Source organism: Lagopus leucura, unplaced genomic scaffold (genome assembly GCF_019238085.1).
Source record: "Lagopus leucura isolate 7727_CA_CO unplaced genomic scaffold, USGS_WTPT01 Super-Scaffold_100026, whole genome shotgun sequence".
NCBI classification, from domain to species: domain Eukaryota; kingdom Metazoa; phylum Chordata; class Aves; order Galliformes; family Phasianidae; genus Lagopus; species Lagopus leucura.
Genome location: NW_024962277.1, coordinates 6,772,901 through 6,791,757, shown reverse-complemented (window position 1 = coordinate 6,791,757; position 18,857 = coordinate 6,772,901). Strand labels below are relative to the sequence as shown.

General features: G+C 36.6%; 2 protein-coding genes across 9 annotated transcripts in view; one reads left to right on the top strand and one right to left on the bottom strand.

The window, feature by feature from the left end:
• Positions 1 to 18,857, bottom strand: part of TIMP4 (TIMP metallopeptidase inhibitor 4) — a 107,060-nt gene that overhangs the window by 27,536 nt on the left and 60,667 nt on the right. For 2 of the 5 annotated variants that reach the window (XM_042880124.1, XM_042880125.1), the window contains one exon: positions 12,021 to 12,093. The exons of 2 other annotated variants lie outside the window; for them this stretch is intronic. The gene's annotated coding sequence lies outside the window, so the exon portion shown is untranslated. Of the gene's footprint in view, positions 1 to 4,507; positions 4,626 to 12,020; positions 12,094 to 18,857 lie in introns of those variants that run through there. One more of the 5 variants, XM_042880128.1, reaches the window with a different exon arrangement.
• SYN2 (synapsin II) overlaps positions 1 to 18,857 on the top strand; it is a 143,764-nt gene that overhangs the window by 92,930 nt on the left and 31,977 nt on the right. For 3 of the 4 annotated variants that reach the window (XM_042880119.1, XM_042880121.1, XM_042880122.1), the window contains exons 6-9: positions 7,342 to 7,404; positions 9,758 to 9,900; positions 14,492 to 14,566; positions 18,659 to 18,761. In XM_042880119.1, the coding sequence (XP_042736053.1) occupies positions 7,342 to 7,404; positions 9,758 to 9,900; positions 14,492 to 14,566; positions 18,659 to 18,761 (384 nt within the window). The remainder of the gene's footprint in view (positions 1 to 7,341; positions 7,405 to 9,757; positions 9,901 to 14,491; positions 14,567 to 18,658; positions 18,762 to 18,857) is intronic. The other variant, XM_042880120.1, reaches the window with a different exon arrangement.

The window sequence follows — 18,857 nt, the reverse complement described above, 5'->3', positions numbered from 1 at the left end:
AGATTGCTCAAGAGCCTTTCTGTGGGCAGACCTGATTTTGATATTTGAGTTATGTCAGGTTGCTCTGAACTGTGTTGCTTAGGGACTGTCCAAGCAGCTTTTTCACTCTTAAGTTATAAAGCAGCATCCAACAGAGAGCTTGCTGCCTGTTCCAGCTGTAGATCAGTTTGAATCTACACGATGCGTGCGATTGGACCGCCTGCTCTGCACCTCAGTTCCTGACTGTGTACAGAATACAGTTTTTTACCTATATCTATCCTATTCTCTCCCTATTGTGGGAAATGAATCTTACTTTAGAATGATTGTAGGCAGGATTCTCCACAATCATGGTTTGTCTGTTGTCTTTCTGATGATTTGCTAGAGTTCTTTTCTTCCTAGTTTTCATTTGGTGTTGCATTTATTTTCCCTAAAAACTACCTTGTATAACCACAATACATATCCCATACAAAAACTGTCTAATTATATTTTAAAAATGCAAATTAGAATAGTATCTCACAAAATAGATGAGTTTTCATGGATTTTAAACCCTAGTACCTACACATGTACTACAGCCCACTTAAAAAGGCACGGTACTTATAGCTGTCACTTCCTAAATACTATAGAAAAAACATACATTCATTCTACATTCACAACAGTTTGGATCATTTTATTATAAAGTTGTGGAATGGTATAGTTTTAGAAGCAGCAGCTACAAAATAGTTGTTAGAATGATTGGAATGGAATGAAGTACTGACATTCCAGAATCAAAATATAATAAATCTCTGCCAGGATTTTGTCTTCTCTAGGATTTCAGAAACCTGTGAGAACTGCTCTTTTTGATTCATTGCTGTTAGACTTACCTTTTCTTGCTCTTAAGTAATTCTGTTTTCATGCAGTACTGACATTAAAAGCGTGAGATTTTCCTACTGTCACATCACTGGTGTATTGACTTAGATATCTTTTTCTTTTTTAATTGAACTGCATACATGCAGACAAAGTTAGTTTAGCCTGATTGCCTGGTGCAGATTTTCTTGGCACTGTCCTGTTCTATAAGGCAATGCTGAAGTGTGCCTTGATTTCAGTGATACAAAGAGCACTGGCTTCATAAGATCCAGTCTTATGAGGTGATGTTAATGGCAATGGAAGGAACTATGTACAAGAGTACTCAGAAGACCCAGTTTTGCATCAGCTCCTGTGGGTAGGAAGTTGGGTAGCCCAGCATTTCACAGGAACATATTTGTATTGCACTCATCTAGTTTATTAGCTATCTTAACACTCTGTTTTGAATAAATAAATCAGAATTAATCTGCATTTGGCTCTTTTTGATGACTTTGCACTCTAATTTACACTCAAATCCCAACTCTTTTCATTCACTTGAGCTTTTAGTTTTCTTTAACGTATATGTTTCTGAGAAGTTCAGACAAGGAGAATCCAATATGCTTTGTATTGCTACTTGTGTAAAGGGAATGCAGGATGTTACTCTCTACAGGTTTTGCACCTATTTTTTTTCTAGAAAGGTACAACACAGTAGAAAATCTGTCTTAGCATCTCTGAATTGTTCTCTGTTGACAAACAGTAGCTGCTGAAGTGTGGTGTTTCTGCAGCTCTTAGTGATGAGAGGAATATATTGAGCTACCCCTGCTGGTGACAGGGAACTTCTGCACGTTCGAACCCTAACTTAGGTTTGTTTTCCTTAAACCAAATAGACTACAGAAAGTACTACTTGTTTATTGATTTAGGAGCCTTCCTGCCTGTTTCTGAGAAAGAAAAAAAAAAAAAGAATGAAAGGACACCTTCTTTATTTCATTTTTAATTTCCTTTCTCCAAAGGAAAGCAGAGCAAAATTAGATTTAGTCTGATGCATGTTCCATAAATAAATCACATGGAAGTAGAGTGGCTAAATGAACTTTGCTTAGGGATTATTGGAAAGACAAATATTTAAACAAGGTAAGTCATGTTTATGAAGTATATATTTTTTTGTGCTGTTTTTTTCCTTTTTTTTTTTTTCTTCTATTGTGGCTTTTCTAGCCAACGTAACCATAAGGAAATTAAACACAGAGTGAATACTGCCTCCAAAATCTCTTTTCTGCGCTGTTTCCAGCAGAGGGCTTTTGCCTGGTTTATTTTTATATGCATCATTGGGTATATTTTGTATTAGGTCTTAACATAATTAAAAGTACATTCACAAAATTCCAATCGTATCTCTTAGAAATAAAATATTTGCAGTACATAACCAGGCATTGTTTAGAAGTGAAGAACTTACAAACCATTCAGCATTTTAGTGTTTGAAGCTTAACTTTTATGAATTTGTGTTAAATCAATGGACTTACACTGCAGCAAACCACTCTGATAAAGCTTCAGAATATTTCTGAAGTAGGGCAGGATAGTTATTATCCCCATTACGTATGGTGTATGTGTACAGTTCCATAATTTCCAAGCCAGTTTTTTATTAGACAGTCCCAATTTTATTATGTTTAAACTGTGTCACCTTTAGCGACCAGCTTAAATTCCACTGAGGGGACTTAAAAAAAAAAAAAGATTTTTGACTGAGAGCTTTAGGGTTTTATTCACAAAGCAAAAACAAATTGTTAGAGAGGGATGTCAAATCTCTGATCACTGCACACATCCTAAAAAGTGAAGGTACACTCATCAGGCTAATAATAGTGCTGTGGCTGCCTCTAGTTACAGTGTAAGCTTTGTTTCCTTTTAAAACACCAGTTGAGTTTATTTTGTCAGGTTCACTGGAAGGACATGACTCTTGTTGATAAGTTCAAGACTTTTTTTCTCCTGCTGCTGCCCTGTAACTGCAATCACAGGGCAAAAATTCAGTTTGAAAGAAATCACGATGATGAATTCAAGAGGAAGAGAATGACTGAGGACTTCTTAGTAAGGAGCGCAATGACTTTTTTTTCCTTACTCAATGTACATGCAGCATGAGAGTGTAAAAATGTCGCAGTTCTTCACCAACACAACATTAATCAGATCAGTGTTCGTGAGCTTTATAATTCTGTTAATTAACTGCGTGGAGCTGATATAGCACCTATTGTAAGAATTGCAAGAATCTTTTTTGCATTGTTCTTTAAACCTCCCAATCCTAAATCTTTTATAAAGATAATATATGTAGCATATCAGAAATATCTTGGCGTTTCAGAAGAGCATTATGATATTTCATAGATTTTCAGAGTTTAAAATAGGTTCTGATCAGTAACTAATGAATCTTTTAACCTAATTTGTTTTTGAAGCCAGTTTGCTAGCCATCCTGCAAACAAAGAAAAGGCGTGTTTGATGTAATAACTTACAGCAGTGGAAGAGTGAAAATCCACAGCATCAGCCATCTCAGAGTGCTTTGTGATCTCAAGCTGGTTAATCTAAGCAATGTCATGATGTGATCCTGAGACACTTGATGACATGAGAAACATGCTCTGTGGTCTATTTGTTGTGAATGCATGCTTGCCTTAATTAGTGTTTCTTTAGCAATCTGAGAATATTGGGTTCAGTTTCTCCCTGAATTTGGTAATTCTGTCAGTGCAAGTTCTGCTAGAGATCTATCTATTATGAATCTAGATAGTTGATTACAATTGAAATTATTTTGATATCTGTGTTTTGACAGATATATTTTGATATCCCCTGTCTGTATTAGGGAAAATTAATATAGTCAGTGTATCTATGTAATTAACTGGGGAGAAACTTTTTATCAGGGCATGTAGTGACAGGATGAGGGGAAATGGTTTTAAACTGGAAGAGGGTAGACTTAGAGTAGATATCAGAAAGCAATTCTTTATTGTGAGGGTGGTGAGACACAAACAGGTTGCGAGACAGGTTGAGACATGAGTGAGGCTGTGGATGCCCCTTCCCTGGAAGCATTCAAGGCCAGGCTGGACGGGGCTGTGAGCAACCTGGTCTGGAGGGAGGTGTCCCTGCCTATAGCAGGGGAGTTGAAACTACGTGGACTAAAAGGTCCCTTCAAACCAAATCATTCTATGATTCTGTGATAATATCTTTGTTTTTTCTGAACTAATACTAGTAATTCCAGTAAAAAATGTAGAGTCTATGACCATGAGAGATGTTGAAGGAGCTTTGGAAAATTGTATTGCATGTTTGTCATGTGTTTTTTTTTCTCATTAATTCACAATAATGTATTATTGTGTATGATATCATTATTTAATTTATAATAGAACTCCCATTTATCCTAAAAAACATATTTCCTGTATTTATTATGCAGTATGCAAGGGTTCATGCAGTATAGTCCATCTCTCATATTTAAGAACATGCCAAATTCATCAATGCGATTTCTGTTGTCGATCTTCAGATTTTTTATTCTGATTTGTTACCTCTATTTTTAATTGTCATAGTAGAAATTATACTATTCTAAATTTAAGAAAACCTTTGAAAAATAAGCAATACTTTTGTCAAACACCCTCCCCCCCAAAAAAATCTGAAATTATGCGTGCAATGATTTGTATTAGTATCAACTCAACTCAAAACTGATCCTTGCACACCTGCCAGACCTTCTCACAAGATAACTTACTACCAAGTAGCTATAGTGGGAATTTGAAGGAAATCCATGGAGCTGGTACACTTTCAGTTCAGTAGCACAGCTGTATCATACACAGTGTTTATCCAAATATGTGAAAAGTCTTGAGGCTGCCTGTTAAGACAAAGTAACAGGAAAGAACAGACTGGGAAGAGGTGAGGAAAGGACTCAGGTCAAGTTATTGCTTGATAGTACAATATCACACAATCCTGGAATCTAGATAGTTTTAGCAAGGTGACTGCATGATGGCTCAGTCTCCTTATTCAATGGGAGAACTGTGATAATTAAAGCAATGCCAGGACTAAAGAAAACACTGCTAGAAAAGCAAATTAACTGCAGCTTCATCAGCCCTAGGTTCACAGGCCTGTCAACGTGATAGAAGAAAAGCACTGGAAAGACTTAATTTCACTGCCCTTTATATAAGCTACCTGGTTTTTGTCTGTATGATATCTGAAATGCAATACTCAGCGCCTTTTTCTGCTGCAAAAACCTCTTCACTTTGTCTAAACTGGGATGTGGTATACCACAGAAATCTTGGTGCTGGCCTCCAGAGCGAAATGGATTGTCATTCCTTAAATGATGTTAGCACATTTTCACAATTTTCTCTGGGAGAAAGCAGAGTTGGCTTTGGGTTTTTTTGTTTTTTTTGTTTTTGGTTTTGTCTTGAATTAGTGTTTGTTCCTATGGTCCTCAGAGGATTCCACAGCTATGGAATCACAGGAAAATGCATGGTCTTCGTAATTACAGGAGTGCCATTTGTACTGCTATACTTAGATGTCTGCCAGCATTTCCATTACAAACCCTGTGTCAGTGGTTTATAGGTCACTCATAAGAATGTGCTGCTGCCCTTCTGAATTCAGGCAATGATTTGTTCCCTCCCTCTTCAAAATTTAAAAAAGAAATATAAAATAGCTGTTTTTAAAGTGTGGGAGCAGTAAATAACTAGATGCTGATTGACTACATGGGCCTTTGCATGCCTACAGTTTACAAAGAAATTTAATTTGAAATTGCAGTATGTCCGGCCCTTACTGTATAAAGCTTTTACAAGTGCTTTTGGCTTTCTGAAGCCAATTGAAAATCTCAATATTTATGTAATTGTCAGTAACTGACAGCTCCGGAAAAAGCAAAAGCAAGAATGGAAAACATCTACATGTAGTTTGCATTCAAAGACCAACTTCCAAAATGCTTCTTGCATCTCTGTACACAGTAGTAAAACAATGTGATGGTGTCCCAAAGTCTACTTGGATGTACAGCTTGGTTACATCCTGCATTCCACATTTCAGCATAGCTGAGAACACTGAACTGACACTGTGTAAATACTGTCACATGTAAAAAGCTGCTGATTACACAGAGTACTATTCTACCTATTCTGATTTTTCTCTGAGGTAAATTCTTCTTTGCTACTTTTGTCCTGTTTCATACAACACCCAAGAGATAAATACAAGTTTTTTAGTATGATAAGTCTTGGAAGAACAAAGCATGTGAGCACAAGTATTTTATTGGGTGAATTACTTGGGGAGTTCTGGTCTGTTACTTTATTATACATGAAGTTTTCTCTGTTCATGCTCACAAATTGAAATCTCACCTGCAACTGCGTCATGTAGTGATAAAAATAATTTTTCCAAGAAGAATTATTAGGAAATAATCTTCTCTTATGTCTATATTCTCTTATGAGTACTTCCCCAGTGAATTTATAAATTCTTTCTCAGGAAAGGATGTTCAGCATTACAAGAGAAATCCCAAGCCTCTCTTGCAGAGCCTTCAGTTCGTAACTGCTTTCTGTTATCAGGACCAATACTATTTTGGAGGGAGTGGAGAGGCATATAAGAAAGCAAACAAGCCCATTATGCATTTTCTTTCTAAAACAGCCATATACTTTTATTTAGGAAATATGAGGGAGGGGGAAGGAATAGGTAAGACTGATTCCAGTGGCATGTCTTGTTGTGCAGCACTGAACTGACTGGGGACTGGAAAGTCAGGCAGTGCCAGCCATCTGCTGTGCCTACAGAAAACCTTCCATGCTTAATGTAAGAAATTACAAGTGTGATGCAGCGATGGGTGTCAAAAGTTCCAGCTATCCATGATAGGCACACCAGAAATGTCAGTGAAATACTAAGCATATCTTCTTTAGCTTTACTGTCAGCCTTGGCTGGATGGTCTTTTTTCTTTTCCTTCTGTATAAACTGGAGCAGAATAAAAATTCCCACTGGAATCAGAGTGCTAAAATCTGGGCGAGAAGTCTTTAAAGACTTGCACTGTAAGTATAACATGTCATGTATCCAACACTGAGGAATGGCTTTGCTGCAAGTAACCCTCAATCTTAAAACTGCCAAGAAACAGAAGAATAGTTGACAGTGAAGTCTGAACTGTTCAGTGCTTGTCCAGATTGAGAGCTCTCTAAAGAGTAGCAAGTACTGTTATGATTTTTCACGGCAAAGATTTTCCTCTGAATCCTGAGCTAACTGTAAAAATCCGTTATTAGTATATCACTGCTTCACAGGGCTTCTTCCTCGAACTGCTCCTCAAACTTTTTCCAGTAGATTCATTTTGTTGAAATAGAACCGAAAATAAGCAATACCACTTGTGACTTTGTGATCAGCTGAGATGATGTAAACAGAGCAATATTTAATACATCCCAATTCAGTACGAACTAACAGTTGCAGTTGACTGGAATATGAGATATCTGTGGATGTCTGTTCAAATAACCACATGCCAAAAGCAGATTTTCCCTCATTATAGCTGTTAAAATCATTTTCATCAATGATGCAGCTTAATCGTTTAACTCACAGCTGACTTCTCTAACGTCTCCTTTCTGTTCTCCCTCTCAGCTAACAATGCCGACTTTTCCTGTTGTTGTGAAGATTGGACATGCTCATTCAGGCATGGGAAAGGTGCAGATGCTACTTACTGCATGTTAGGAGGCTGGGTGTTCATCTAAAATAAGATGCATGTTCTTTTGTTTCCTGGATTTTTTAACTTTCTGCTGTCCAAATGCTGTCTTTGATCCTCACCCTTGCAAATCTCTGCTTGTCTATTATTCAAGAAAGCACCTCTCTTTAGGAAAAAAACTACATATATTAATATTTTCATATTGACACCTTCTCAGGTAGTTTATGTGTTGCCCTATTCAGGACACTTTTTAAAACATGAGATGCTTTCCTGAAGCAGAATCTTGTTAGTTAATTTAGTTGACTGTGGTGAAACTATTTAAGAGTCAATGTCTGTTTGCACAAATAACTTTTTGGACCTGGGATTCTAGGGCGGTTTTGCCTTGGTTCTCTACTAGTTGCAGCCTGATCCAGATTCTTTTCTCATTTCCTGTCTTAATGTATCCTCTGTAATTGTTTCATACTGCTATATAACTGCTGCTTTCTTTCTCCAAAGTAATTGCATTTCAGTGGTGAGTACTGCTGTTTTGATACCACTTCTCTCACAGTGATGGTTCAAGTGATGTGATGTAAATTGCGCTTTCATTGATGTCAATGAGCATTTGTAGTCAGTACAGATTACGTTTCTCTCATAGAATAAACTTAAATACTGTGTTTTATATTTTAAAATAAATCATCAGAGAATAGTTTCATTTATCATCTTGAACCTCCAAAAGCTCTATGAACACATTTGCCACAAGAAATAGAAGTAGAAAGCTGATTTATTTGTATTCATTCAACAATTGTGCAATTTGAACTGTATGCTATGATTTTTTGCCTACAACTGTTTTGCTTTATTTTTTACTTAGTAAGTCAGAAGAAATCTGGCAGCCAAATTAACTGGGCACAGAATTAACTTAATTACTAATTGCTTAAACTGCAGTTTCTGTGGATTGCATACATGAAATATTATAATGTTTGTATCGCACTTTCAGTATTCACTTCTCACTTATAGAAAATAGATCTGTTGGACAAAAATATCTAGCATATCAAATGTCTACAAATAAAAATCTAGGTTATTATTATTTTTAGCTATAAAGTATTTTAAGTCCTTAAAGACTGAGTGCCAGTCTTTTGTAGTGAAATGCTTATTATCAGAGCCCAAGTAAAGGTTCCTCTTGTATCCCAGTTCTCCCAAAAGGCAATGCTAGGAGTAGTGTTTCCACTTGTAATTAGATTCCCTCACAGTATTCAATTTTCAGAAACAGAGTTGAGACCAGGAATTGTATCTCTTTTGCTGGTTCTCAAATGACAAATAATTCTGTATCATTCTGAATCCAAGAGTTGAGAGCAAATACTTGGGACTTTTGGCCTCAGTATTTGGCCTGACTCCTCACTTCACTGGACACCATTCAATATGCAATTCCTATCTCACAGCTGTGGGCACTCCAGGCTACAGGTCCTCTTTTAAGTGGAAGCAAAAGAGATGCTGGGCTTGCAAGGAGTTGCAAACTCTTCTAATATTAGATAGTATGATCCCTGCACCCTTTCCTCACCTTCCTGAAATGCACTTTGGGTAAAGAATTATTGGCATTCCAGTTTCCCTCTCCTATTTTCTCCCAGCCCTAAGACTTCTCTTCAGATTCATGTTTTTTCCCTACTTCAGCTAGCTTCCTTTGAACTCAACTGTAGAGATAAGATCTCCCTGTCAAAAAGTAATACTTTTGTCTCCCATCTGAAGTATGTTTCTCACTCTCCCTCTAAATCAATATTGCTCACATTTATCGCAGTGTTTTATGTCTAGGAAATTCTATTCCTAGAATGCCTGACTCCTTGCAAAGAAGTAGGACAAATGGGAAAAGTATTCCATCATCTTGAGCCAACCTTCTGTGTTCCATGTGAACTGGCCCTTGTCAGAATGTCATGAGCATTCATGTCCTCCTTCCTGGGAGATACATGACACAGAAGTGATAGTACGTGGTGGGTGCCACAAACATGCAGTTACACAAGCAGTTTAGAAAATCATGAACAATTTATAAAATTAGTGTAACCACAACTTCAAACATTCTCCTAAAAACTACTGACCTGAAAATTATCAATCAAAACTATTAAAAAAAAATTGAAAATAAAAATGTACTATCTGCAAGTTGCTTCCTATGGATGAGCAGGTAATACTTTCCATGGAAAATTAGATATGTTAATGTGGGACTGTTACAGAATCTAGAAATCAGATAAAATATGAAATGCCCGCTATAAACTGATGCTATCAAAAGCCATATTTCTCATTAATGCCATTTGAAACTGAAGTCTACATTTTATTTCTAATTGCTGTTTTTTCTTTTGCATTTGCCGTTTACTTGTGGCATGATGACTACAGATCAAGGTAGACAACCACTACGATTTTCAGGACATAGCCAGCGTGGTAGCACTTACTCAGACCTACGCCACTACTGAACCGTTCATAGACTCCAAATATGACATCAGGATCCAAAAGATAGGCAGTAACTACAAAGCATACATGTGAGCCAAAAACTTATCTTTTCATCATTTGTTTGAAAATTGATAAGCGCCAATAAGTTTAACACTGTTGGATGAGTCTCTGAGTAGAAATGTGGTGACTCCATGCCTTCATTGTCATACGCTTCAGAAAGACAGTGTGTCAGGCTTTATGGATTTATCAACGTCTTTATCTTTAAGTTGATTGTCACTGGGAGGAGAGTAACATAACAGGTGAGCCTGCCTGAGTAGCGTTCCTGACAACTGTTCATTATTTTTCCATTTCATCTATATTTAGATGGCATTCATTCACACCAATTTGAATGATAAAACCTTAATGGGAGGCAGTACCCTCCTTTTAACATGAAATAATAAGAAGAATTCTTATCTTACAATGACCCATATAAAAATGGGTAAAAATATTTTCTAGTTTTATAGAGATGTATTTAGAGATCATGACTATATGAGAGGCTAAAACGTTGTTTCAGTTTTAGAGCAGCAAAACAGATTATGAGGTATTAATTGATCTATGGTGACTGTCTTTATGCATAATTTTACTCTATTTCAACTATCAGTTATCAGTGTAATTTGACATTCAGTCATTTTGTCCATGTTTTTCAGATAAGTTAATTCATCTCATGCATTTGTTCCCTCATGCTTACAATTCTGAGGCAGGAAAAAAATACCTGGATAAAAACAAACATGCATAAAAGCACACGTGTATACATAATCATACATCACTAGGGATCTTGCAATGTTGGAGGGATAAGAGATTTCTTATAGGTTGACATTTTAATTGAAAAACAAGTAAGATACATGCAAGTTCTTTATCAGCAAAAATAACTGAATTTCAAGCAACCCATAAATATAAACAAAAGTTGTAGTTAGGCTAAAGAAAATGCATGAAATATTTTTTAATATTAAAGACAGAATTAGCATTAGGTCTCAAGTAATTTAGAAACAAGCAACAAGCCCTATTAGAAATGTAGAATCTCCTGTCCAGGATGGGGATGAAGGGTAAAACACATCCCCTTAGGTTGATTTTGGAGAGCCATGTACTGTGACTCCTCCCCTATGACACTGCTGTCACAAGATCAAAACTCTGAGCAACTGCTTGCCTCTCCAGGCATAAAAGTTGGAGAGGCATTTGTAAAAGAACATCTAAGATTAAGCCTCTCAAGAATAACTTAATGGTGCATCTGTCTCTTGATGTACATCTGAGTGGAAGAAAAGACTACACAGAACAGGGAGGACAGTGTGCCTGTAGGTCACATCCATCCAGCAGTACAGACACTCAATTCTGCTTTGTTTTGAACCTAAAATTTTCTAAATTTTGCAAAAACGATGTTGGAAATTTGAATTGTACACAGTGACCAAAGCACTCAAATATACTGCAAGGATGGGGTGGTTTCGGGAATCCTTGACCCAAAATCCCTTTTTTAATAGTGATGCAGTCCAGAATCTCTAGAACTCAAGGTCCCTACAGAATTTCAAATGTGTTGGTCCTGCCTCAATACACATCCTTTCCTTTTTGTATAAAATAAAAACCAAATACTTCTGAAGGAGTCCAAACCATACCTTGATCTGGTACCACCTCTTTCCCAGATCACTTCTACCTTTCTGTATCTTAGTCCTTACCTCTTATGCCCTAATCTTCATTGTTCCTTGCTTTGGGTTCTCCACAGCCCCTTTTACTCTAATAGTGCCAATTAACTACCATGCTCTCCCTCCACTTCCAGTCACCATTCAGACTTCTTTCTTTACCTCAGACTTCTTTCTCTGTCTCGGACCTTTTCATGCAGCCATTTCAGCCTCTTCAAGGCTAGAACAGTGCTTTTCTCTCTCATGGGTGCTTTGATGCACAAATTTCTTGTACTCTACTACATATCTTTCACTTCTTCTGTTGTTTATAATACACAGAGTTGATTTATCTTTGTCTTACAGTTCCCAAGTGGCCCGGTCTTAGCAGTAAAGCCCAGCCATTAATGGTTGGGACACACCTCTGGGTAGCAGTAATCAGATGCAGCGTCAATAATTTGACAGTTCATTCTTTGTGGGAGAACCTGAACCACTGCGTGTAATAGGAAAGAGTTCTATTTTTTTTTCCTTAAATTAAAATTCTGTTTAGTCTCTGTAATACTTACTGTATTATTCAGCCATGGCAAATTTATAATTTTTTAACAAGAGTGTTTCTTCTTCACAAAAGAAACAGTTGGTCTAAGGATCAGAGAAGAAAAGAAAAAAGAAAAAACAATTAAAATGGCAGCCTGTTTCTGCTAACTTTATTTATTTTTATGCTTCTGTTCCCTCAGAAACTGTGGGTTCATCCAGATGCTAAAAGCCTGGCCATCATTTTTTCTCTACTTTCTTTCATGTGGTTAAATCACAAGAAATGAAATATTGGTTCATTTTTACAAAGCATTGTGAAAGGAGATTTACCAAATGTCTATAAAATTCTTCATATGCATACATATGCATTATGTCAGTAGTATATTGTTTTACAGCTGGTTCTCATTTTGTTCTCTCACACAGGAACAGAGTACTTAGAGAGCAACCACAAAAAATACAAGCCAAACAATTGTTTTTCTAGTTTAAGAGTTATGAAGAGTTTCATTTTTACAATTCTGTGGGAAATTGTGGTATAAGTGGATCCATGACTCACAAAACACTGGTGCTTATCATCTGTCAGCAGAGATTATAGCCAAAATGCCACACTGGATCTCTCTAAATACCACAGCTCCTCAAAACATTTTGTGATGCATGCTTAACAGCACCTGGTACCATTACAGAATTCATCTGACTTCAAGGAAATAGAGTTTAAAGGCTCAAATAGAACGAAGAAAAACACAAATACAAAAATACTACCTTTAAATCTCTTTTCTAAATGTGATAAACTGAATGCACAACAATGTACTTTGACCATAACTTCAATAAAAAAAAGTAGAGCATAGCAGCTGAAGAACAACAATGCTGTAGTAACAAGCTGCTAAATAGTCTACCTACACAAGAATCGTTGGTAGATCTTTCTACTTATTTTGTGACAATACTTGTCCAGACAATTTGGAATGCATGCTTCAGATAGTACTAAACAAAGCAGAGAGCTGCTGGAAAAGAGAAAGGTCAAGTCATGATACATAGCAATCGTAATTCCTCTTTTCCCCAACTTTAAAACAGTTTTTCTTCATGTTTACAAACACCAAATCAAGCAAAAGCATGTAAGTCCTAAGTCCAAAGCATTCAATTATATTTGGAGTTGGTTCCTTTATTATTTGGAATTCAGTGAAAAAGGAGGAATTGATGTGGATGGGGCTGTGAGCAACCTGGTTTGGAAGGAGGTGTCCCTGCCTGGACAGTCGGTTGGAACTACATGACCTTAAAGGTCCCTTCCAACCCAAACTATTCTCTGATTCTATGATCTTCTCTACTTAACAGTGCTAAGATTACCTCAGTGCAGCTGAGCATCATCAACTAACTTCTTGCTAGAAATCTTCAGGATTTTTTTTCTAAATTTTGCTTCCTAAAAGACACCTTAAATTGTACATGCTAAGGAATCCTTTTGAGAAGTCTGCAACAGAGTTCAGTCATGATATCTAAGAAGTAAAATCTGTAGACTGTATGTGGAGTAATAGTGAACTTAAACATCTTAACTGTTCTGTAAGTACACACACACATATAAATATCACTTAAAGCCTTATTACTGATAGAAGTTACCTTACATACAGCACTGAATGTGGATCTTCCCTTTTCGTTATTCTCTCATAGCAAAAAAAATAAGGCATGTTAGAACTGTATGCTTTAAAATTCAGTTAATTTTATGAGACTTCCACGGAAAGGTTGGCGCTCCCCCACAATTGCTGCTGACCCTTGTAATTAGATCAGTAAAAATTGAGAGAAAACTATTGCTGCTGCCTAGTAAACTTTTAATGTATTACAGATACTCCTATTACACTTCTAAGTAGAAGCACTTCATGATTTGTGTTCTAAGCCTATTCTCAAAACATTGTTTAGGTTTCAGAAAAGAGTAATCTTCTCACACCTGCTAACCAACCTGGTGTCCGAGGAGAAAAAAATATATTTTTTATTTCTTACTGATAAAATAAAAAATGGTACGCTTGAAATAAGATGTTTAGATTATATTCACAAACTAGCAAGGAGTGAAAACTGGAGGAGAAACCAAAATCAAGCTCTAGAACAAATTGGAGATGTTCAAAATGGACATCTTGACTTTCAAGTATTGGGACCTAAATGTGCAGTGGTATGGATCTGAAATGAGAAGCTGAAGCTTCAGTTCCTTGCCATTTGTATTATTGGTATGTTGCAGGTTATTCAATCACTTTCTAACCGATAAAATCTTACTGTTAACACTTGCACTTAATCATAGTAGTTTTAAAATTTTTCTTAAGCGAAGTAATGGGGAACAAAAATTTCATTGTCATGCATCATAACATTGTGAAGCCTGTTAAAATTCATCATGTTTTAGATATTATATTGTAAGCTGCCGAATACAAAAAAATATGTTGATGCTGCCTTAGTATCCATGTGAAAATCAGAATAATTTAGGAGGTAGGAAAAATATAAAACTAGTGGCTCTCTTTGAATGTTTTTCCCCTTTCAGGAGGACTTCCATATCTGGAAACTGGAAGACAAACACAGGCTCTGCAATGTTGGAACAAATTGCTATGTCAGATAAGTAAGTGAAGTCTCATGTAAAAGGTAATCAAAAAAACAAAAGAATTTTAAGTCTTTTTTTTTTTTAAATCGCATTGGTGTGCAGTTTACAGTAAATGAAGGCCCTCTGTTCATTTTGGAAAAAAAAACAAACTTGGAACTAGATGAAAAAACATGAGAGAAGTGTTTCCCTATGAGTTGTCTCAACTAAGTAATCAAGCTAACTATCAGGCTTACATGTTTGCAGGCACCCTTGAGCTCCTACATACATATCTGCACCTAGAAAGCCACTGGAATTCCCTTCACAGTATGCCATTTTCAGGTTCAAGCTACCAGTCATTTCCTCTGGTTCATTTGACCTCTTTTACTTTACTCCATGTCACAGTGTTTAAACTTTTTCTCCTATGTCACATAATGCAACAAAGTGTTTTTTTCTTAACTTTGCCTATTTAAATTGTATTTCTCTTTTCTACTAAATTGCTTATTTGTCATCATTGAATCTTCTGGTCAACTGCACTGTGAGTCTTTCTGCCCAGATGCTGAAATATAACAAAGCTTTTTTCTCCTCGTGTCATCATTCCTGCTCTGTACTTTGTTTTATTGTGCTTTTCTCTCCCATCCTTGCTCTGGTTACCTCTTACCAATTCGGTAAATCAGTCTGCAGTACATTTTGAAGCCTCACTCTGCTACTGCTCAATGCTGCTCATTTTCTCCAATCACAAAATATAGGCCTCTTTTACATGCAGAGGAAAGCTGTGGTGCTTTTTATGGCTATGAATTTTATTTTGTTCACCTTCTGCAAAGGTTTCTCTTTCACATTACAGCTTTATTTTCCCTAAATTTACTCCAGTCAGTCAATACATGTACAAATGTTGAAAGCTCTGTGCAGTAGAAGTGTAATCTAAATGGTGCTTCACAGTTCAACAACAGTCTTTTTCTGTTGTTTGGTTGGTTGGTTTTGTGTTGGTTTTTTGTAGTTGTTTTTTTTTTTTAAATCTGGACCTACAATTACTCGTAGCTGAGAGAAACGGAACTGAACCATTGCCTGCCCTAAGAAAGGTGAAAACAAATAAGACGGGAATTACAACTCCCTGCTGTCCAACCCCAGTCTAGACTGTGTCCTCACTGATGTCCCCTCTGGGGATGGAGTGGAGCCACATTATTTTCTCATTCTCATTCCCCTCCCACTTTGCTTTAGACTGTGAGGTTATGCCTTCACTAGGAGAGAAAGAGTGTGCTTTACTCTGCGTAATTACAGTCCATGAACTACTTCTCTGTGAAAAAAACAGCACTTTAATTTGGCCATAAGGAAAACTAAATAGTATCAAGTATGGGCAATGAGTACAAAATGCACAGCCACCTCACTGTAAATGCTCTGTGCTGCTTTGGTTCTGCTTCCACGTTTGAATGTAACATAATTAAATCATGTCTGTATATTCACTTTAAAAAACACTAGCAACAAAACAGAACTTTTATGCTGATGAAGACAAAAGCATAGAAAAGAGGGATATGTTCTTGTAACAGCGAGGCTATGCCATAATTTTAGTCTGATTACATACAAAGCAAAAAAAGGAAGTAAAAGCAAATTGAAGTTTTCTGAAGAGCTGAAGTACTTTAGAGGCACACCAAAAGCAATCAAATCTGATGCATGTGCACTTCAAGGCATTTATAATACATCTCATGATTTAGAAAGAAGTATTTTGAAAGCGCTGCCTGAGTCAACATTGCTGACTGAACACAAATGTTAGTCTAGAAATTTAGTGAAGAGGAATGTGGAGCAGTAAGGGATGATGATGAGGCAGAGAACGAGCAAATTTCAATGTTATATATTCTTACTGAGCCCTTCATTTCAGAGAGGAACTGCTCCCCAGTTGGGCCAGAAGAATACAGACTTACTGTAGTTGTGCACACCTCACAAGTACTTTGTCATCTGCCAGTTCAGAGGATGCTGCATGCTACATTGATTCTGAGAAGATAAGGACCATGGCCTCTGGTCAAACCTGCTGTGCAAGCCTTGCTTTAAAACTCCAGGGTAGTCTACTCAAGACTCTCTTTCCAAATGCAGTTTCTCCAGCTGTGTTTGTTGGAAGGAGATTGACTACTGAAGATGTTCTTATTTAAATCTGATTAATTTTTCAGTTTCTTAAAGAAAACATCTTCCTTTTTTTTCATAGAAACTTCAATTATTTGCTATTAAAGGCAAATTTTACTGTCCTCGTGGCTTGCTAAGATATGTGGCGATATTTTAGAGCAGAAACAAAGGTTGTTTATAAGCAAATGTGTGCAAGCAGTCCGGCCAATCAGTGCATCTACAGATGCTGAAATTGTCAGGACTCCAAAAAAACTTCTCATTTTGGACAAAACATTTTTCTCACAGGAAAAAAAATATTTGCTCAAATATTACCATCAGGATTTTTTTCAAACAGTTGTATTGATTTCTTTTTATTCCGCTTGAAAGATTTTTTTTTCCCATGAGAACAGAAAATATGGAGAGTGTGATCTAATAAGTTTACTTGGAAAGGGGATCATTACTAAGGATATTTTTATGACTAAGACTCACAGCCCAGCAATGAGTTTCTTTTCATCCTACAATGAAGTCAAATGCTATGTTAATAACATCTTTTTTTTTTTTTTTCCAATGGAAAATAATATGATGTGGCATCATGGCTTAAAGGCTGGATCAGGGGAGGGTCTATAAAAGGAAATAGCCCTTATTCATACCAATGGAAAAAAAAGTCCATGATAAATGACTGCTCTAAAACTACTTTTTTGTTTGTTTGTTTGTTTTGTTCTTCAATTGGTGGAATGGTGACACCTGCCTGTATAAACTTTCAAGACCATATCATCACTTGGTGATACCCAGACACAGCTCTGTTATTAGTTAATTAAAGTTCTCAATGCTACTTTGTGTCCTGCCAGTCAACCCTTGCCATTTAACAAACATACACAACTAAATCACCTCTGAACACCCTCAACAAAGTATTATGGCTCCCCATATGTGCTACTGACTGTTCTGTACTTGATCAGGAGTTGCCTCACTCCTTTTCTAGTAAGTCCCCCTTCATTCCCTTGTTAGTCAGAATTCCTCTATTCATAGAATGAATTAAGCTCCTCAAGCAAGAAAAATAAATCACATTACTGCATGTAGAATGGGTTCACTTTCCATTTATCAGACCAAATTTCTTACCACGAGGATAAAAATGCAGTGCAGGAGTTCAGTACTGTATGAATTACTGTATTTTTTGTTAGAGTTGTAACCGTTCTTCAAAATTCTCTAAATTTCTTTTGAATTTTCCTGTAATTGTCTGTAACCCCACATGAAGATGTTACGTTTGTCTGCATGCTGCATAACTTTTGCATAGTGCCCTGTGGCTGTTCATCTTCAATTGTCTTAAGGCCTGCTGTTTCTTGATTTTTCTTTTGCCTTGTTCAGTATACAGAAAAGTTGCTAATTTGGAATACAGTTTGGTCAGTAATTTAAGACAGAGACTCTCATCCTAGTTTCCCTGATACAAGGATAAAACTCATCCATAATTAAGTACGCTACCAAGACTGACAGGCAGGAGGATGGTCACACTTGCATCTGTCACAGATGTGCCAGTTTGAATTTCACAGGGCAACAGAAGCCCCATTCCCTGCCTTATAAAATTCTCTGGCACCACTGTAACTACAGAAACTGGTAAGATACACCTCTGTGGAGTTCCCACATAGTGTGCAGTCACAACTAGCAAGCTGTACTAGCATAATGGCAGTGGAAGTGCAGAATGAGATACCCTGAAATAATATTTGTGTTCCAGCGTATCTTATCACAAGGTCACTCACAGTTTAGAGCAGACACATATTTGGGCTAATATGAGCTGGGACAGCAGCCAGTGTAATGTTAGGTCAAGATAGAGAATCACAGTTTTTATGGATTCTACTTGGAAAAGGAGAGTAATCAGTCCAGGATCTCTAAGCTGCTATTCTAGGAAATACAAATTCAAGAAAGCTGACAAAACAGTGAAAATTCTGTGTTTTAAGCAAACTTTATACAAAATGCAGATTTAGATTAAGGCTATAGAAAAACAAGAGCCTAATAAGATACTTACAGAAAAAAAATTGTTTTATAAAACAGGTACAAGCTTTGGGTTGACACCTGTTCTGAAATATTTGGTGGTTTGGACATCTGTGCTGTTAAAGCTGTACATGGAAAGGATGGAAAAGATTATATTTTTGAGGTAAGCAATCCCACTCTTTTCAATAAATGCTTTATATATTACAGATATGGAAATGAAGAACATTTGTGACAGTTAAGCATTGGCTTATTTGTGTTT